At 41.6% G+C, this 22,930-nt stretch overlaps 1 protein-coding gene across 1 annotated transcript; it reads right to left on the bottom strand.

Moving 5' to 3' along the window:
• Window positions 1–4,235: 4,235 nt before the first annotated feature.
• On the bottom strand, window positions 4,236–21,319 carry LOC124130988 (polypeptide N-acetylgalactosaminyltransferase 13-like). The gene is made up of 13 exons (XM_046494045.2): window positions 21,047–21,319; window positions 17,686–18,138; window positions 16,682–16,835; window positions 15,468–15,634; window positions 14,540–14,704; window positions 11,240–11,450; window positions 10,663–10,780; window positions 9,998–10,201; window positions 8,423–8,548; window positions 7,553–7,654; window positions 6,866–6,988; window positions 6,008–6,224; window positions 4,236–5,897 (listed from the first exon to the last, which is right to left on the bottom strand). The coding sequence occupies exons 2-12, from the start codon at window positions 18,092–18,094 to the stop codon at window positions 6,072–6,074; spliced, it is 1,932 nt and encodes a 643-aa protein (XP_046350001.2). The 5' UTR covers window positions 18,095–18,138; window positions 21,047–21,319; the 3' UTR covers window positions 4,236–5,897; window positions 6,008–6,071.
• Window positions 21,320–22,930: the final 1,611 nt, after the last annotated feature.

Here is a 22,930-nt window from a genome sequence, read left to right as displayed (position 1 = left end):
GTGATAGGCATGAAAAATGCTGGCATGTCATGCAGGGCAATTGCAAGACAAATGGGAAGTCACCACAGTGTTATCACTCGATTGTCAAACATGGTCAAACCAATGATGTCAATGACAGGCATAGGTCTGGTAGGCCAAGAAAGACCTCTAACAGAGAGGATAGACGTCTTTTCAGGATAGTCAGACGAAATCCTTTTGCCACTTCAACAGATTTAAGACTGCAGTGGATTACCCATCAGAGACTCTCGACGATGACCGTAAGGCGTCGCCTCAGAACGCCAGAAGACCAGTAAAACGTCCTCAACTGCCTGAGAGGCACATGCGGAATCGTCTGATATGGTGTCGTGCCCGTAGTCGATCGAACATAGCCAACTGGAGAAGGATCCATTGGTCTGACGAGTGTCGAATGCTGCTACGAACTGTTGATGGTCGAATACGCGTTTGGAGGCAACGTAACACTCGTTTTGCATCAATGAACATCCAGAAGGCCTTAGCATGTGGCGAGGTGTCTGTCATGATATTGGGTTGTGTTTCCTTCGGCTGCAAACTTCCGCTGGTGACAATTCGTGGAAACCTGAATGGCCAACAATACCAAGATGCCGTTCTTCGACCAGTGGTAGTCCCTCATTGAGACAACCATCCTCTTCAGACAAGACCTATTTACATGGACGACAATGCTAGACCATACAGATCTCGGGCAGTATTGGCTTATTTGCGTCAAGAAGCTATTGCCACTCTTCCTCGGCCGGCCTGTAGTCCGGATCTTAATCCGATTGAGCATCTCTGGGACATTCTTTGCCGGAAAATCAGACATCATGATCCCCCAGTTCAAAATCTCGCTGGACTTGAAGCCGCACTTCATGAAGAATGGATCCGTTTGCCTCAGAGAAGCATTTAACGACTTGTAATGAGTATGAGGCGTAAGGTTGAAGCTGTGGTCAATGTCCGTGGATCATAAATACGTTACTGACGTTTCTGTCTTGCAATAGACTCTGCACTCCCTAGGGTGTCTATGTGACACCTGATATGGTCTGCTGATATCATGACAGTTACATGACAAAAAAAGTTTTTCAATGTTTTCTAATCCTTCAATTTCTGGTCTTCGGTAAAATTCCATTCTGCTCATATACTTTTGGAACACAAGATAAACTTGCTTTTGGACAACTTTGCATCACATGAGGTTTACATATACGGCGTATAACAATTGTACATCTCGTTATAAAAGTCATCATTAAGTGCCAAAAGTAACAGCTCACAAATATGGTGGGTGGCGCTTAACTTTTGTGCATGTGTATAGATATATAAAATGCATCCATGTCGACACGGCTTCTCTTCTCTTGGTCAAGCGTCGAAAAGTATTCCCTCTCAAGTCGGAGCATGTTTAACGATCCTCCAAACTATAATGAAAATCAGCCTTGTTCAGCAATAGTAAGACCATCTTACCTGCTCCTTCTGCTGTCGAGAATACCATCATCAAGAGTTAAAACCTATTCCCTTTGCAGCAGACATATGTTAAACCAGTAAAACAGTAATTTAATATCAATTCTCATAAGGCAAACTGACACAAGTTCTTACCACATACTTTGTGTTGTAAACTTTATCGGCATTGTGTCAAACCCACATCATCAGAGAACTATTATACTGAAGGCTGTGCGGTATTTAAGTCCTAGGTCTTTCGGTCACTCACATACTGGCTTGAATAAACCCATGGAACTCATAGCTCTCTTCTCTCTTGTTATAAGATCTGCTCCCAATAGCTAATTCCCGATATCGAGGCCTGGCAGTAATTTGATCACTGCACCAAAGCTGTCTTAATAAATTCATATATAAAAGAAGTGCTCGGCTATTTAGCTCTAAACCTGTTTTAATTAAAAATATGATTACTTGGATCCGAAAGGAACAATGGTCTGGCATGTTTTAACACGTTGTGAACTATAACACAAGATATGGGCGATGATTGTACCACATTCCACATGTCCAAAATCTAAGTATATTTCGAACGAAAAGTGTGGAGTACAGTGAAGAATGGCTTCTCTAGGTTACCCCTGAATATGAAATATTGTATCGTTTTGTTTTTGTTTTTGTTTTCATAAATACAGCGGCAGTCATGGAATGTAGCGACGTTGTATGTATTTGAACTATCATGACTAATCTTGTTTTGATGTTGTCCTATTGCAGTGAGTGAGTGAGTGTGTGTGTCCATGTAGTCTGGACCCCCCCCCCCCCCCCCCCCCCCCCCCCAATTTTACGAAAAACAAATGTAGTTTGTTGTAGTCAGTGTATTTTGATATGTCGGACCCTTGTTTAAAAATGCTGGGTCCACCCTTTATTCCAGTACCTTGAAGATCCGGGGTAGAATAGGTCTTCAGCAACCCATGCTTGCCGTAAAAGGCGACTTGGCTTGTCGTAGGAGGCGACTAACGTGATCGGGTGGTCAGGCTCACTGACTTGCTTGATGCATGACATCGATCCCAAATGCGTGGATCGATGCTCATTATGTCAGTCACTGGATTGTCTGGTCCAGACTCGATTATTTACAGACCGCCGTCATAAAGCTGGAATATTGCCGACAAACAAACAAACAACTCCAGTACCTTCTTTCAAATCACAGCATTGAGGCGACCTAACTCGCCTACCGTCAGAACACACTAAATACGTGACGTCCAAGTCATTAGGCATCTGTTCCATGAGAGCGAATTTAATCAGAATAATTTCCACAAATATTTACAGAACGTGTACAGCCCACTGGATATGGAAGGAAATCGATTTTTTGTCCCGCGTTTACCCATTGAACAGTAGAAATCTGACATCCAACTACTTGACTGATTTATTCAAATAAGTGTGTATAAATAGAGGTTATCACGCGTGTGTGTTTTGGGATGGCAAATATCCAGTATTAGGAATAAACGTTGTATTTAGTGAGCCTTGGAGACTAACAGAGTCGGGTGTACACACAGCGACAAATGAAACAATAGAACGCATTTCGGCCTGATCTGACTGTTTTAAGGGCCTCAAGCCGCAGAGGCCTACAAGCACAGATATGGAAAGAGATACAAAGGCTGAATCGTCGTCAAATTGTTTCGCAATTTATATCTCCAACGTTGCCCAAACTTGTGAAATGCCTCAGGTACGTCCCAGTTAGACACGGATTTTCAGTATCTTTTGTTTTAAACTACGGTTATAACGAACACTCTTATAACGAACTGACCGATATGACGAACTTATTTTTTAGTCCCGGCCTTTTGTTGCATATATGCTATATATCTGCTTATAACAAACTACGGTTATAACGAACTAAAATTAGTGGTCCCTTTGAGTTCGTTATAACCGTAGTTTACTGTAAATTAATGATAACCATTATCCTAGTAGTTTCTCCAGATTCCCGATGGTTTATACTGACTGAAGGGCGACGCCATGTTGGTTTCTAAACACTGAAAGTAGTACCTACCTGACCTTTAATATTTGCATCTTTATCCGTATATGACCCCGACGGATACCGTGTTTATCCGTTGGCTTTATCCTGCCGAGAATCCTACCCATTGTATGATAAATCAATATATGCTCACGTGACTGATGGTGCTGAAGTCGTGATATCGGATCATATTGTAGTTATTAGTCAGTTCTAAATCGCACCGGAGTGATTTCAACATGCATACCTGCAATAATGAAAACTTTACGTGTCATACGAAAGTGAGTGAGTGAGTGAGTTGGGTTTAACGTCGCTTTTAACAGTATTCCAGTTATATCACGGCGTGTCAGCTTAATGTGGGAGGAAAGCCCGAAGTGATGCAGGTCTAAGACGTGAAACACACGAGCACATGTATGGTGCAGACAAACCTAGAAACATAATCGGGGCGAACCGGGATTCAAACCAACAATCATAGGTTTCTGGCGTATCCAAGGGACGCAACGCTGCACAGCGAATCGCGGCGCGTCAGACGAGTGGGCCACCCGTGTCAAGCGACTCAAGAGTGAATTAAATGGCAAGAGTGAAGTGAACGCCGCTTTAACAGTATTTCAGTAATCTTTATACCAGCCAGGTAGGACGATGAAGTAGCCTAATTCAAGCCTTCGCTCGTCACGAGAAGACCCGGGTTCGATTCCCCACATGGCTACAATGTCTGAAGTCCATTTCCGGTGCCCCCCGCCGTGATATTGCTGGAATATTGCTAAAAAGAGCGCAAAACCATACTCACTCACTCAGAAAATCAGAAAATCAGAAAATAACCACTAAAGAATTTCCCAGTTCCTTTATTATGACGAGTCAACAACAGGGCGATAATGACATAATTCTAGAAACAACTACTCCCGGAGACAAGTCAATCCGTTACAGATATATCTGTATACTGATTGGTCAAGTGACCCATACCTGGCCATTGTGTTGGACACACGGGGGAAGACTTCCCATCTGAGGAATCAAGGGTACTAATTTTTATAGTCCAGCGAAACGTGCCCACAGAAATCAATTTCTTCTGGGAGAACGGTTGTCACAATCGTCTAAGGCACCGCAATTCCCTGTGCAGAGTTGCGCCCCTTGGACAAGACAGAAACCTATGATTGTGGGTTCGAATCCCTGTTCGCCTTGATTCTGTTTCTTGGTTTGTAATCCGTGCTCATGGGTTTCACCAAAGTGGTAAACACCTGAGACCTGCATCACTTCGAGCTTTCCGCACGTATTTAGCTGACAGGGGTGATATAACTGGAATACTGTTCAAAGCGGCGTCCAACCTAGCTCACTCACTCACTCACAGTGTCTCCAACATGACGGCATTGTGGCGATATAGTCTGTGGCGGGTTATGAACCCCGATTTCCTCAGTTTTGATCAATGATCACACATCCCCGAAGACCACTATCCAGCGTAGCAGAGTTACCTAAAGATAACACGTCAAAACTATTTCGTCGTAACGCTCTGTGTCGCAACCTTTTTCAAACTGACGTTCGACGTCATGGACTCGTTAAACGTGACGTTCGTTGTCAAGACCTCTATATACATTATGTTCGCCATCAAGACATTTTTTCAAGCGTCGCCAAGACCATTTCCAACAAGATGTTTGCAGTCATGACTTTTATTTCCGAAACGTTCGCCGCTAAGCGCCCTTTTAATATGACATTATCTGTCACGACGTCTTGCACGGCGTCACAAACAGACGTCTATTGTTACGTAAGAGGCGCTGACGTCCTAGCGCTTTACGAAGTTCCATAAGGGACGTGGCATTTCAGGGTGTCCCATGTCAGATGTGTTTGCGAAAAGATAAACCATGACAAAACGTGCTGACTCTCGTGTCACATTACATGCTGCCAGCCTGACTTAGTTGACATACAATCAATGCACGATACCATCTGAATTACACTTTGAATTACGAGAAGACTTTGCCGATGAATCAAATGATTTTTGCAGGTCTTAAGTGGCCTGAAAATTGATTAAAGATCACACAGTTTGTTTTAGCACGATATATCAGAACTCGGAGTCAATCTGTTGCGGATTTGATATATTTGGGCGTTTCCACGATATGATAAGCAAAGTCAAAATAGTGTAGGCGAAATTCGCAGAATATCAAGCAAGTGACCTAACCAAAAACTTTGTCACAATTACCGATGCGACCCCCAACAATTCCTTGATTTCCTTATTATTTCCAAGACAAAACTCTCAAAGAAACGATATGCCCTTAAACTATCAATAATAGTGACAAATGTGTTTACGGGTGGCGCAGCATAGGCCTTCGATAAATAACAAAGGCAACATCCCGTCCGGAAAATTGTCAGTGATGAGAGCCTGTGTAAAGGTCAAGTTCCGCTACCTGGCCATTGTTTCACACAAAGGGGAGATAACTCATCTGTTCAATTTCCCCGTTATATTTAGCATTTCTTAACATGCTCTCTCTATTCACCCATCTGGACCCCGTTCCACAAAGCGATCTTAGTACTAAGTTGGTCGTAACTCACATACTTTATCAAAGGCTTACGATCAACGTAGCACTAAGATCGCTTTGTGGAACAGGATCCCGGTATATTCCGGTAAAGATGTATAACTCCGCAATAAACGCGGTGGAATATCAACACACTTTCTTTTTCACATTTCTTCAATCCTCAGCACAGTCTTCCTCCGCGGTCTGTGATAGTTCCACGTCCACTGCTGGGACTTCTTTCCGGAGCATTCCTCCATCACGACATGCCGCGTCGCGTTCACAGTCAAACAATTATTGTGTCGCCGTATTAACTTGTCCTGGAACACAGAAACAAATACGAAACATTTTTTGTGTCACCTTATTAACTTACACAGACGGAACAGGATATTGTTTAAGTTGTTGACATCCTGTTTGTTATAATATGAACATATACCACACTACCTTATATTGACGGGTTGTTATAAATCAGCATATACCACACTACCTGGTACTGACCGGTTGTTATATATGATCATATAGTACTCTACCTTGTATTGCCGGGTTGTCATTTATGATCATATAGTACTCTACCTTGTATTGACCGGTTGTTACATATGATCATATAGTACTCTACCTTGTATTGACCAGTTGTCATATATAATTATATAGTACTCTACCTTGTATTGCCGGGTTGTCATATATGATTATATAGTACTCTACCATGTATTGACCGGTTGTTACATATGATCATATAGTACTCTACCTTGTATTGCCCGGTTGTCATATATGATGATATAATACTCTACCTTGTATTGACCGGTTGTCATATATGATAATATAGTACTCTACCTTGTATTTCCCGGTTGTTACATATGATCATATAGTACTCTACCTTGTATTGACCGGTTGTCATACATGATGATAACAGTACTCTACCTTGTATTGACCGGTTGTTATATATGATCATATAGTACTCTACCTTGTATTCCCATATATGTTCCTTGCTCGACCAGTTGCATTTATTGATATACACCCCGCCACGCGCATGGGTTAAACATCGATTACTAGCCACTATTTCTCCAAGATCTGTCATGTCGAACAACTGAAATACAACAAAATTAATATCATAAACAAAGTCACAGGCGTCTGTTGTATCTTACAAATAGTTATTGGCCATAACACGTCTGAACAACAGTTATGCCATAACTCAAAGTGAGCTGGGAGCACGGATGGCCCAGTCGTTCAAGGCGACACAATACTCTGTGCAGAGTTGCATCCCTTAGGCTTGCCAGAAACCTATGATCGTGGGTTCGATTCCCGGTTCTCTCCGAATATGTTTCTAGGTTTGTCAGCACCATACCCGTGATCATGGGTTTCACCAAAGTGGTAAACGTCTGAGACCTGCATCACTTCGGGCTTTCCTCCCACATAAGCTGACACCCTGTGATATAACTTGAATACTGTTCAAAGGGGCATCAAACCCAAATCTCACTCACTCCAGGTGGGCTACAGTGTAATGTATGATAGTGATATGATATCTTAACACATATATGTGTTTCACTATTCTATCAAGGAAATGAGGAATATACTCCATAAAATTGCTCACCAGTTGTGGTCGAAGAAGAGAGACTGGTAATAGCTCACCTGGCAATCCTACATAGCTCACCTGGGCGTTCCCCTGTCCATGACATCCGTACATGCTTGGTTGTCCCCACTCTTTATATGTCATCATGTCAAGACACATCTTGGGGACGGCCTCGTTACGTAACTGCGAAATGAACGATAATAGTGGTTTCTTGCGTTATATTTTCCTGTTTGGTTTCAACTGGGAAAAACAATTTTGTCAGACCATTTGTATTCCTTTCCTTGAGCTTATTTTGCAAAAGTAGAAGAAATGTAATAAAAATGTTTGTTTGTCATTTTTAAGCATCTTTGTGTTTTTTCTGGATCTTCTCTTGAGGAAATTAATATGAAACTAAATGTGGCAGCAATTGCGTTTGTATGTCAAGTGAACTCCCTCGTTGGTAAATAGACCCACCCAATGTCATCAGTTAAACGCACACACACGTTTATTATTCTGGAAAACAATGGAGGGCTTTTGGTGATTTTCAATAAATCTCTTTTTATCTTTAGAAATGATAAGGTTTTACGAAATCAATATCGCGATATTTTGGCATTACAGAAAACGTAAGAATCTGGTTTGTGGTCTACTTTAATTTGAAACAGAGTACTGGTGTCATGTGAGTACTCCCGCCTTAATCCAGCAGGACATCGGCCAGCAGAACCAAGATTCAATACAGTGGCAGCTATTATATAACTGTTCAAGTTGCTTCTCTTAGCTTTCGTCTCCAGATCAACGTGTATTCAATTTGTGGCAACTGCACAATAACCTGTATTCAATGACAGCCGTCATGTTATATATAACTATATACGGTCTACACTGGCGTTACGCGGCAGGCTGAATCCATGCAATATCACAACTCCTTTGATGTCCGAGCTATGACGCAGAAACGGGGCGATTGAGGTTGAGACTTACCTCCCCTGAGTAAAGGCCGTCCCCGGGAAGGGCTACTTCCGGCATAACGTTTTCAATGTACCAGGAGAAGGGCTCACATTTGAGTCTTTCTCTCAACTTGCGGCGTTCATAGACATCCCCTGGTTTCTGTAAAGAAACCCATCTAATGATGAACAAGTCTCGGGTCTACGGTGGCCCATAAGGGACATGAAGTAGGTTTTTCAATATTTTGATGTTTCACTTACTTTTATCGTAACCTTTAGCAAATTAACTTAATTTTCCATACAAATATGTTATAAATCATGTATAAAAACAACCGAAACATGAAAAATGTAGTTTCAAGTCGCTATTGAGTCGCTGAAATGTGAAGCGAAAATGTCAAAAACTAAAATGAAAATGTCAAAAACAAAAACGACAATGTCAAAAACAAAAGCGAAAATGTCAAAAACTAAAATGAAACCACAGAAAACTATTTCCAACGCGATGTAAATATTATCACCGCGGCGGAAATATTATCACCGCGGTGGAAATAGTTTTCTGTATTTTCATTTTAGTTTTTAACATTTTCATTTTATTTTTTGACATTTTCGTTTTTGTTTTTGACATTTTCATTTTAGTTTTTGACATTTTCGTTTCACTTTTCAGCGATTCAATATCTTCTTGACACATGATTTATCACATATTTGTAAGACAAATCGTGTTAATTTGCAAAAGGTTACGATAAAAGTAAGTGAAATATCAAAACATGGAAAAACAGGCTCCATGTCCCTTATGGGCCATCGTACGGGTCAATTGACAGGTCATCCAAACAAATGGATTGCTCACTCTCTATCGGTCGAGCGTGTGAGGATTGGAGTTAACGCCGCTTTAAACGGTATTTCAGTTATATCATGGCGTGTCAGCTTAATGTAGGAGGAAAGCCCCAAGTAATGCAAGTCTTAGACGTTTACCACTTTGGTGAGACCCACGGGCATAGTGTGGTGCTGGCAAACCTATACACACAATCAAGGCGGACTGGGATTCAAACCCTCGATGATAAGTTCCTGGCACGCCAAAGGGACACAATTCTGCACAGCGAATTGTGGCGCCTATGACGACTGGGCCAATACTGTACATCAAAAACATAGTGCTTCACATTTCATGTACGTGTATGTTCTTAACATATCGTGCTTCACATATTGTGCTTCACATATTGTGCTTCACAAAAATCGTGCTTCACATATTGTACTTCACATATCGTGCATCACATATTGTGCTTCACATATTGTGCTTCACATAAAACGTGCTTCACATATTGTACTTCACATATCGTGCATCACATATCGTGCTTCACATATCGTGCTTCACATATTGTGCTTCACATATTGTACTTCACATATCGTGCATCACATATTGTGCTTCACATATTGTGTTTCACATATATCGTGCTTCACATATTGTACTTCCCATACTGTACAATATATATTGAGGTATCCTACTTAATACAGTTTGCTTCAGATACTGAGTTCAAACCTTGGATTGAAACTGGAATGGTAACCCCACAGTATCCATATGCAATTTCAGCCACTACTGTTTCTACCATGGCATCATACGTACGTAGTATTGGCTGTTCCTCCCGCCTCCATAGCCCTGGTAGTACTTCTTGTAGTCGTCCATCCACACCTCCGCCAGGCGTGCGTTGTTGGCGGCACCGGCGGCGTACGTCCCAGGGCGGATTTGCATGTAACTGTAGTGACTGTGAAACACGTGACCGACACGTGAACAGATGGGCGTCTCAATCCGCCCGCCGCACATCCAGATCTGATGAAGTATTCATGGTAGTTTCTTTATTTTGTTTGTTTGTGTGTTATTTAACGCCGCTATCAGCAATATTCCAGCTATATGATGGCGGTCTGTAAATAATCGAGTCTGGACCAGACAATCCAGTGATTGACATCATTAGCATCATTTACGCGATTGGGAAACGATGACATGTCAGTGAGCCTGACCACACGATCCCGTTAGTCGCCTTAAACCACAAGCATAGTCGCGTCTTACGGCAAGCATGGGTTGCTGAAGGCCTATTCTCTACTCGGATCTTCACCGGTCAATTAATAGTAGTGTCATTATGGTCAACCAAGACAGGGGAGATAATTATGGCGTTATTAGAACATTTACTACGTAAAGTGATTGAATCAGGATGAGTGAGTATTGTTGTACACCGCAATATATTGGCAAGGGACACCAGACATGACCCCCCACCCAACAGACAATGAACTCACCTTAAACGACATCTCGATATTCTCCCCACCCCAGATCTTCATCCCAGGGTCAAATCCTCCCAGGAAATCGAAGTACTCCCGGGTGATGGAGAAGAGGCCTCCCGCCATTGTTGGGGATCTGCAAGAAATGAGTAGGCGCCTTAGAAGCCTTGGCCAACCGTTTCTGAGGAGGTGAGGTGAAATTGGGATTATGTAGCAACGTGTGTGTGTGTGTGTGTGTGTGTGTGTGTGTGTGTGTGTGTGTGTGTGACTGCTTGTACTAGTCCGGACTGAGATACCATACCACAGTTTAACATGAATATCCCAATCAGACACAGTATACTGACACCGAGCAACGATATACAACGATACTTAATGAGTGTTGATTATGTAAATAAATGAGACAAAGCCGGCTTTCCCTAATCACAAGGCATCTCTCTATTGTACGATGCCGATGTCATAACCATCTGTTAATGAATCAATATGAAATAGTCATGATACCTGGTTCCGCTGAAAGGTCAGCCTATCCTGACCCACCTACCCTAACTGTCATAAACACATGAAAAGGCAAGTCAAGTGTAAGACTCATTTGCCTCACCTGACGTGCTCCAGGTTACTTTTCCTCCGTTTCTTCTCCCTGGGCGGCTGTGAACGCCAACCGAACTGCAGCGTCGGGAATTCCACCACCCCGACCATCACCTCTGGACCAACCGAGATGCTATAGTCGTTCTTGTCGATGACGTCAATACAGGGCGTGGTCACCACCTTGGGGTCCGTGGCTAGAGGGGTAAGAAGGGGCTCCAGCCACCCTAAAGTAACAATCCGGTGCTTGTAAAACTCCCATTATATGGAATAGGTCTGAGAGCTGTAGTGTCGATGGTGTGTGCCAATGTGAACTCTATAATTGTGCTAACTGGCATATTCCTACAATACACCAATGTGAACAGGCATACAGTGTTGTTAGCTGTCATACAGTGTTGTTAACTGTCATTCATTGTTGTTAACTGTCATACAGTGTTGATGACTGGCAAAATGATTGAAGTATATTACCATTAACATCCACGAATGTGAACTGGCATAGTGAGTGAGTGAGTTGGGTTTAACGCCGCTTTTAACAATATTCCAGTTATATCGCGGCGTGTGGCATAGTGATGTGAACTGGAGTATATTACTGTTAACATCCATCGATGTGAACTCGCATAGTGATGTAAAATGGTATATCTTATTGTTAACATCCAGCAATGTCAACTGGCATACAGTGTTGTTAACTTGTATATTACTGTTAACATCCAACAATATAAACTGACATACAGTGTTGTTTACTGGTATATATTACTGTTAACATCCAACAATATAAACTGACATACAGTGTTGTTAACTGGTATATATTACTGTTAACATCCAGCAAAGTGAACTGACATACAGTGTTGTTAACTTGTATATAACTGTTAACATCCAGCAATATAAACTGATATACAGTGTTATTAACTGGTATATATTACTGTTAAAATCTAGCAAATTGAACTGGCATAATGGTGTAAACTGTTATATATTACTGTTAACATCCAGTAATATAAACTGACATACAGTGTTGTTAACTGGTATATATTACTGTTAAAATCAAGCAAACTGAACTGGCATAATGGTGTGAACTGTTATATATTACTGCTAACATCCAGCAAAGTGAACTGACATACAGTGTTGTTAACTTGTATATTACTGCTAACATCCAGCAATATAAACCGACATACAGTGTTGTTAACTGCTACATATAACTGTTAAAATCCAGCAAATTGAACTGGCATAATCGTGTGAACTGTTATATATTACTGCTAACATCCAGCAAATTGAACTGACATACAGTGTTGTTAACTGTTATATATTACTGTTAACATCCAGCAAATTGAACTGACATACAGTGTTGTTAACTGTTATATATTACTGTTAACATCCAGCAATATAAACTGACATACAGTGTTGTTAACTGGTATATATTACTGTTAACATCCAACAATATAAACTGACATACAGTGTTGTTAACTGTTATATATTACTGTTAACATCCAGCAAAGTGAACTGACATACAGTGTTGTTAACTTGTATATAACTGTTAACATCCAGCAATATAAACTGATATACAGTGTTGTTAACTGGTATATATTACTGTTAAAATCTAGCAAATTGAACTGGCATAATGGTGTGAACTGTTATATATTACTGCTAACATCCAGTAATATAAACCGACATACAGTGTTGTTAACTGGTATATATTACTGTTAAAATCAAGCAAACTGAACTGGCATAATGGTTTGAACTGTTATATATTACTGCTAACATCCAGCAAAGTGAACTGACATACAGTGTTGTTAACTTGTATATAACTGTTAACATCCAGCAATATAAACCGACATACAGTGTTGTTAACTTGTATATTACTGCTAACATCCAGTAATATAAACTGACATACAGTGTTGTTAGCTGGTATATATTACTGTTAAAATCAAGCAAACTGAACTGGCATAATGGTGTGAACTGTTATATATTACTGTTAACATCCAGCAAAGTGAACTGACATACAGTGTTGTTAACTGGTATATATTACTGTTAACATCCAGCAAATTGAACTGACATACAGTGTTGTTAACTGGTATATATTACTGTTAACATACAGCAATATAAACTGAGATACAGTGTTGTCAACTGGTATATATTACTGTTAACATCCAGCAAATTGAACTGACATACAGTGTTGTTAACTGGTATATATTACTGTTAACATCCAGCAATATAAACTGACATACAGTGTTGTTAACTGTTATATATTACTGTTAACATCCAGCAAAGTGAACTGACATACAGTGTTGTTAACTTGTATATAACTGTTAACATCCAGCAATATAAACTGATATACAGTGTTGTTAACTGGTATATATTACTGTTAAAATCTAGCAAATTGAACTGGCATAATGGTGTGAACTGTTATATATTACTGCTAACATCCAGTAATATAAACCGACATACAGTGTTGTTAACTGGTATATATTACTGTTAAAATCAAGCAAACTGAACTGGCATAATGGTGTGAACTGTTATATATTACTGCTAACATCCAGCAAAGTGAACTGACATACAGTGTAGTTAACTTGTATATTACTGCTAACATCCAGTAATATAAACTGACATACAGTGTTGTTAGCTGGTATATATTACTGTTAAAATCAAGCAAACTGAACTGGCATAATGGTGTGAACTGTTATATATTACTGTTAACATCCAGCAAAGTGAACTGACATACAGTGTTGTTAACTGGTATATATTACTGTTAACATCCAGCAAATTGAACTGACATACAGTGTTGTTAACTGGTATATATTACTGTTAACATACAGCAATATAAACTGAGATACAGTGTTGTTGACTGGTATATATTACTGTTAACATCCAGCAAATTGAACTGACATACAGTGTTGTTAACTGGTATATATTACTGTTAACATCCAGCAATATAAACTGACATACAGTGTTGTTAACTGGTATATATTACTGTTAACATACAGCAATATAAACTGAGATACAGTGTTGTTGACTGGTATATATTACTGTTAACATCCAGCAATGTAAACTGACATACAGTGTTGTCAACTGGTATATATTACTGTTAACATCCAGCAATATAAACTGACATACAATGTTGTCAACTGGTATATATTACTGTTAACATCCAGCAATGTAAACTGGCATACAGTGTTGTCAACTGGTATATAATACTGTTAACATCCAGCATCATAAACTGACATACGTTACTACTGGGATGCATTAGTTCTAACAGGAATGTATTGTATGTCACCGGCATGTCATGTGTATGCCCTTCTGGGGGTCACCAGTCCATCCAGATTACCTGGGAAACATTCACAGTGTGAGTCCAGGAATGTGATGACGGGCGCCGTGGTGTAGTTGTAGCCCAGCGTCCTCGCCACCATCAGCCCCAGCCCCTTTGTGGCTCGGACTATCTGCACCTTGGGGAACCGAGCCATGTACACGTCCAGCGGCCTGCCCAGAAAATCTGGAAATGGAGAATCCGTATACGTACTCGATTCTTATTGGTTAATCAGAGGTTTCAAACCGCAGTCACAACCCCTAATTGAAACAGCCATATGTATGTACACACCAAGCAGCTGGAAATATAGAATCCCTGCAGACATACTTGTTCTACCCGGGTAATTTAGGGAAATGAACGGGGTTGGTATTTACGGTGTGGAGTTGACAGACCTTAGGGAATTCCTTCGCCTTACAACTTGGCCGCACATGCCCGTCAAAATATTCAAATTTCGTCATTATCACAATTTTCTAATCAAATGACTAGTTGAGTTCAGTAAGTGAGCTCAAGAAGTTATATTTTGATGTACCGCGGTAAATAGGACCTGTATTTATTCAAGGACCCGTAAAGATTCAGGTTAGAAAATATCATCAGCAACCCATGCTTGACGCGAAAGGCGACTGTGCTTGTCGTAATTGGCGACTAACGGGATCAGGTGGTCAGGCTCGCTGACTTGGTTGAACCATGTCATCGTATCCCAATTGTGTGGATCGATACTCATGAGGTCAATCACTAGATTATCTGGTCCAGACTCGATTATGTACAGGCCGCTGTCCTGTGGCTGGAATATTGCTGAGTGCGGCGTTAAACAACATACAAACAAATTTTTTAAAGCTTTCGATACAATAAAATTCACAGGTTTCAAATCTACGTTTGAAACCTCAAAAAAGAAAACAAGTTAGGTTTATCTACCATAACCATCATTGTCTACCTCAAACAGCGCACCTACCCCATGACGAGCCATCGTCGACGAGGATCACCTCCTTCACCAGGTGCGGCGGGGTGTTGTCATGGATACTGTGAACAAGCCTTAGCAACGTTGACCACGCCTCGTTGACGAAACAGATGATGATGCTGGTCTGGGGGAGACGGGCGGAGGAGTAACGCTCGGCACAGCTGTGGAGAAAACACAAGGTTAGAACCAGCTTGCAGCAGTTGTATCATTGTATCCCAACACAACTGTACATGGGAAGATGCTGGGGTCGTTTTCGAAACATGTCTCATTTGGAGACTTAACTCACTCCCGTGGACATTATACGTATATATTACCTTTCTAGTCGGTTGGAATTTTATTGGTGAAACTATACCATCTTTCGGATGAGGAACAGATTTCTAAATGATGTATCATGCCTTGAAGGGTGTGCGACAAAGTGGGTGGACAAAAATTATTTTTTTTAAAGAGTACAGCAAAAGGAAAATAGTATCAAACACAAAATCAAAAAACATAATCGCTGAAATGTCATGATATGAACATGTGTCATGAGAGAATCTTCCAAAATAATTCATGCTGCCATTTAAGAGTGAAAGTGTGAGTGAGTTTGGTTTTACGCCGCTTTTAACAGTATTCCAGTTATATCACGGCGTGTCAGCTTAATGTGGGTGGAAAGCCCGAAGTGATGCAGGTCTCAGACGTTTTCCACTTTGGTGAAACCCTTGAGCACGGGTATGATGCTGACAAACCTAGAAACATAATTGGGGCGAACCGGGATTCGAACCCACAATCATAGGTTTCTGGCGTGCCAAACGGACGCAGCTCTGCGCAGCGAATCGCGGCGCCTTAGACGACTGGGCCACCCGTGCCCCCGCCAACTAAGAGAACAGAACAAAAGCTTTCGCTGTCTGGTGAGAAACATGCGCTATGTGAGTCGAGCGCTCATTGATCTGCTGCCCATGCTCTGAAATCGGGGCTTATTTGATTCGTCTATTAAAAATAGTGAGTTCACCGTAAGGCGGTCGTGTGTATTCACAGATATTGTGCACAAACCCGTGAAGTACTGACTGGGTCCAGAACCATCATTACCTATACTACTTCCTCACACAGTTAAAGTATTTAGGTTGTATTACCGCAAGTCAGCTTTAGGCACACGTAGATCGAAAACATTTACCGCTGTGGTACAACCAGCGAGCATGGAAATTGCCTCTGTTTATTTGTCGATAACTCACCCCTCCAGCCTTGGATCTCTCAGTTTCCGTCTCACGCCGATGATGTTGCTGACGTATTCGTTCATGGAGTTCTTCCGGTAGGCGTTCTGTAATTTCTTGAGCTCCTCAGGGGGCAATTTGTTTTTGTCTAAGCTGAACCCTTTGCCTCCAGCCCCTAGAAAATAACTTTTTAAATTGGAGGCACAAAAGGAAATTGAACCGTGTCGGCCATTTTGACAAAATGTCGGCCATCTTGGATGTTTGGTCGGTATCTTTCTTAGTTACCCCAAAGCTTGGCTTGTATAATTATTTGAACAATTATTTCTGTTATTTTCTCTCACTACAACGTTGAGTATTCATTTATATCATATAGATACCATTAGGAATCTGTAACTTTAAGCGTATATAAGGTTATTTGATCAGTAGTTAAATGAACCATCACAAAGCGATCTTTGCGTTAAAGCATTACTTTAACGCAATCGCTATCTTGGACAAAAGATACACGAGGCCAGGATCGGAACTAAAGCCTAGTGGTTAAAGCCTTCGCTCGTCCTAGATGGGTACAATGTGTGAAGCCCATTTCTGGTTTCCCCGACGTGACATTGGCTGGAGTATTACTAAACGTGGCTGAAAACTATACTCACTCACCATCACATAAGGTGTTATTGTAGGGAGTCTAACGGGGATCATCTTAAAGAGGTGCTTTAATCTTTGGACTGTGTAGACGTTATACGTAGTGTGAAAGTGAGATGTGGTCTTTGCAGACCAAGCAGACCTTGTTTGAATGATCTGAGTCTGACCAGTTGGACTGGCACATACACCGAGGCCAGCGTCCTCGTAAGACCCGTATTCAATTTACAGCGTTTTAACGTTCCGATTTGTTGTTTGTTTGCTGTTTAACGTGGCACTCTGTGATATTTCAGCGACCAAACATTGGTAACCAAACAACGGTTTATTTCTTGTCCCGTTTCGAAGAAAACTGCAAAACTATATACTGCAACTGTGATACAAAATGAGATACATACCCGCATTTGTTATGTTAAAAAAACGTCGCACAACGTCAAAGTCGGGTTCAAAAGGAAGCGGATCAGGTGGCCAATCACCTCTTAACACAATAGTGGCGTTGTGAACGTCCTCTTTGACTTTCTTCTCATAAACAGCTTTTTTATTTATATTCATCTTATGAGTTATCACGGCTCCTGGGAGACGCCTCGTTTTCACCTCGTTCCCATGATGCTTTGCGTCGTCCTCCCTTCCTTTCACGACCCTATATTCCTCATTCAGCACATAGTCCGCCACGTGACGCCTCCGCATCCTCGGCAAGGATCCTCGCCCGCCGCTGTGGGTCCAGCTGAGGAGCAGCCACGCCATCATTCCCCAGAGAATCACAGCCAGCAATAACCACAAGTCAACGTTACGTCTACGTTTCACCATGGTGGAGGATGAACAGGATTACCCGGACGACGTCATAGGATTATCTAAATGCGAAACAATTAAACACATTTATAATGAATATGGGGTCGGTCGGGTAGCCTAGTGGTTAAAACGTTAGCTCGTCACGCCGAAGACCCGGGTTCGATTCCCGACATGGGGACATTGTGTGCAGCCCATTTCTGGTGTCCCCCGCCGTGATATTTCTGGAATATTGCTAAAAGCGGCATAAAACCATACGCACTCACTCACTATAATGAATATGATAATACAGTTAAAGTAATCATGATTTTATCGTAATTATTGATATTTTATTAAATCACAAAACATTGCAAGTAAACTTAATTATTACACAAGGTTAAACTGATGAAAAGTGAGACTTACATAACTTAAAATATAGAAAATTGTTATAATAATGGAGTTTAAATCTAATCTCGACAGTATGTTTTCCATTTCAAGGCTATATTTCGGCATTGTTATTAGTACCCGTGATCATGCGGTGTAGAATAGGTCTTCAGCAACTCATGCTTGCTGTAAAAGACGACAATGCCTATCGTAGGAGGCGACTAGCAGGATCGGGTAGTCAGGCTCGCTGTCTCGGCTGATGCATGTCATCGTATCCCAGTTTCGTAGATCAATGCTCATGATGCCAAACACAGGATTGTCTGGTCCAGATTCGATTATTTACAGACCGCCGTCATAAAGCTTGGATAAAACAAGGACTGGTCGTCTCGGAGTCAGTATATTGTGTATGAGTGGGGTATTCATGTGAAACAGTGGCATAGTGGGCTCAGCACTATACAACCCGCATTAGTCCGGACTAGTACAAGTAGAGAGAGAGAGACACACACACACACACACACACGCACAAGCACACTTGAAAGCACTCACACACACAGGCGCGCACGCGCACGCACGCACGCACACACACGTGCATATACGTCGCTATGTAAGAGTAATAATCTTGAACACGACGTTAAACCCCATTGATGGATGGATGACTAAATGGATGGATTGGTTGGTTGATTGAGGCGTCATATTTCGATATGCCAATTATTTAATGACCGACGTAACTGCACGCTCACGTCCGCTCCTGGTCGTTAGGGGATATTTTACGGGCGCTTTAAACATAACTCTGTGAACGCTAAAACCTTATTCGTCATGGGTTACCTATGGAATCTTGTAAGGGACATTTTCGCGATCTCGCATTCTCGACTTATTGAAACAAGCCCAAAACACGTCAATGCTTATAATTAAATTCGACAACGTAAAACATGTTTTATCTACAGTAGTTAAACCAAAAACAGTTATACATCAAAACAGACAAAAATGACGAGATTGATAAACACTCCAGGTGTAGGAATACATATTGTGTTGTGACATGAGGTGATCGTTTAATTTATGCACATAACTTGACACGCATACACACTCAGTAGCCAATAAACGGAGAGTGGGATCAAAATAATGTTCATTGGACCTGTCAATTACGACAGGAGGCGAAAAGAACTGCAACAGTCAGACTGTAACGAACCGGAAGAAATATGTCCGGGAGAAGGCGGCTGTTTCAAATAACATGGCCAGTTACCGCCAAATTCAAACATTACTTCCCCGATTACCGTAAAACACAGTTGGAAAAATGCTAGTTAGAAATGAAACCCGAAGACATGAAAGTTGAACCGAGGCGTGCGGGAAAAAAACAGGCGAGCGAGCCTGCACGTTTGCTGTTTCATTCATTCTCGGCCTTCGGTTTCAAAGGGTAGTTTGGACAATGACTATGAAAGTCGCCAAATGTCCTGTGCATGACGATACACGTGAGCAGAAAGGGAATTCCCTCGACTGTAATATTGGGATTCCCCGACATTCCGGAGTGAAGTAGTGCGCCTCGGTGGGCATGGCTCAATTTTTTACATTCATTGGGAAATGAATGCAATAACACGTGACCAATTCAGCTAATCAGAATGCAGGAATTTCAATGAACACAACGAAAATTTAATTATATTGTATTAAACACAAAGTGGCATATTCGATAACGCACCAATGCGTTAATAAATATATCGCAAGCCATTCCATTGCATTTACTATGCTAACTAAGTAATTCATTTTGCGTTAATGTTCTATAAACCTACAAAATTACTCCACACCCACCTGACAACTACAGTTTACTGACTGACTTGTGAAATATGAGTTTATGAAGATTCGGGGTGGCAGTAAGAACGCACTACTAACTTCTACCATTTGTTTGACAGTGTTGCTTTACTTGCAACGAGGTGATTATATATTGCTCTAAATCGATTTACCAAATTCGATAAGTAATAATATGCCTGATGTCCTCAATTCTTTAATTTCATATATGTACATCATATAATATTGCGCAGATCGATGCTCATGATGTCAATCAATGGATTGTCTGGTCCAGACGGGATTATTTACAGACCGCTGTCATACAGCTGGAATATTTCTGTGTGGCGTTAAATAACAAACAAACAAATCAAAGCGGCGTTAAACCCATCTCACTCACTACAATAGGACAACATCAAAACAAGATTAATCATGTAGTTCAAATACATACAGGGGCGGTCGGGTAGCCTTAGTGGTTAAAGCGTTCGAACGTCACGCCGAAGACCCGGGGTCGATTCCCGACATGGGTACAATGTGTGAAGCCCATTTCTGGTGTCCCCTGTCGTGATATTTCTGGAATATTGCTAAAAGCGGCGTAAAACCATACTCACTCACCCTAATACATACAACATCGCTACATTCCATGACTGCTGCTGTAAATATGAAAACATAACGATACAATATTTAATATTCAGGGGTAACTGAGAGAAGCCAAAAACAAAACATCATGTACACAATTCACTGAGCCAGTGATGTCAGTCGGGAGCAAATGTTTTGATAATTTTCAAAAGAAATGACGAATTATTCAGAGAGATCGTAACACCACAGAATACAAACCTGAAACACTAGATCCATCCGCTACGGCGTTATGCGAGAGGGCAGGGTCTCAACAGGTTTAAAGGCGCCATTCCGTCCACATAAGCGCATGGGCGGTGTATCCCCCCAGAACACATTCCTTTGGTTCAGAGATGTCGATACAAGTTCACTTCACATAATGGTTTATAAAGTGAAGTTTGACACATTTCGATTCCTCTCGAGAAGGCGATCTTCCTGTAGTTTACACGTGAATGTGTGACGAGGAGGTGTCCATGAAATGCATCTGCGACGGAGCGACGTAGGCACTGTACCGTAGTGTCTTCAATAAAGGTCATTGAGTATGTTCTCATGTATTAGTGCTACGATTGCCAGTGTTTTTACATGCCATCGCTTCAAGACACACGTTTGTGTCCCTGAAAGCGAAACACATTTTTAGAGTGAATGAGTGAGTGGGCTAGATTTAATGCCGCTTTTAACAGTGTTCCAGTTATATAACGGCGTGTCAGCTTAATTTGGGAGCCCGAAGCCCGAAGAGATGCAGGTTTCAGATGTTTACCACTTCTGTGAAACCCACGAGCACGGGTATGGTGCTGATAAACCTAGAAACATAATCGGGGCGAACTAGGATTCGAACCCACAATCATAGGTTTCCAAGGGACGCAACTCTGCACATGCGAATCACGGCGCCTCAGACGACTGGGCCACCCGTGTCCCAAATTAATAGTAACACAATATAAATGCAATGTTAGTGTATGGGTTTATAATTTCTACACATGCAGGAACGTATATTATTGATGTGTCACCGAGGTGACATCAGTTGCATGCATACAGTGTTGCGATGAGCGTGTAGTTTATGAACCTAACACTTCATAACGTGACTCCAGTGAAGCGACCGCCTCCGTGGTCTAATGGTAGAGCGTCCGCCCGGAGAGCGGAAGGTTCGGGGTTCGATCCCCGGCCGCGTCATACCAAAAGACGTTAAAAGATGGTACTTGTTGTTACCCTGTCTGGCGCTCGGCATTAAGGGGCTAAAACAAGGACTGGTCGGCTCGGAGTCAGTATACTGTGTCTGAGTGGGGTATTCATGTTAAACTGCGGCATGGTATCTCAGTGTGCTAGCACTATAAATCGGCATCAGTCCGGACTAGTACAAGCAGCCACACACACACACACACACACACACACACACTTACACGTGCATACACGTCGCTATTTAAGTGCAATAATCTTGGACGCGACGTTAAACCCCATTTCACCTCACCTCCAGTGAAGCACATTTGAACTCTGAAAACATCAACAATATCCAGTCTCAGTTTCGTTCAGGACAACCAGAATGCCCATCGACCATGAATATGAGACTTAAATATTCGGTCAGTTGCTAATTAAATATGCGTCACTGCTAAAAATTCTAGTAACACCACCACGCACGCACGCAAACACGCACAAAAGCACGCGCATAGACACGAAAGCACGCACGCACGCACGCACACACAACCGCACAATCACGCACACACAAACTCACACACGCACACAACATCTGGTTCATAACTTTGTCCCTGGGGCGTATAAGTGGTATTTACGGTAGCGTTCACCAGCTGCTCCGCCATAACAATATATCGCCAACGACATTGTCTCCGGAATGTGCACATATGCTGCCAGAGATCGAACATGAACTGCTGATGGTTTGAAATGAAGCCGATGTAGCGACATATCGGAAACAGCTGGCCTTTTGTAAAACATGATGGAAAATCAGTTATTTTTAAGGTATGGTGTGTAAAACATAAATTGTTGATGCATGTCATCGTATCTCAGTTGCGTGGATCGATGCTCTTGATATCAATCACTGGATTGTCTGGCCCAAACTGGATTAAAATATTACTTACTCTAATATATATAATAGGGTTA

Source organism: Haliotis rufescens, unplaced genomic scaffold (assembly GCF_023055435.1).
Source record: "Haliotis rufescens isolate VD_foot unplaced genomic scaffold, xgHalRufe1.0.p SCAF_10, whole genome shotgun sequence".
Taxonomy (NCBI): Eukaryota; Metazoa; Mollusca; class Gastropoda; order Lepetellida; family Haliotidae; genus Haliotis; species Haliotis rufescens.
This window is presented reverse-complemented; position numbering and strand designations above follow the sequence as displayed.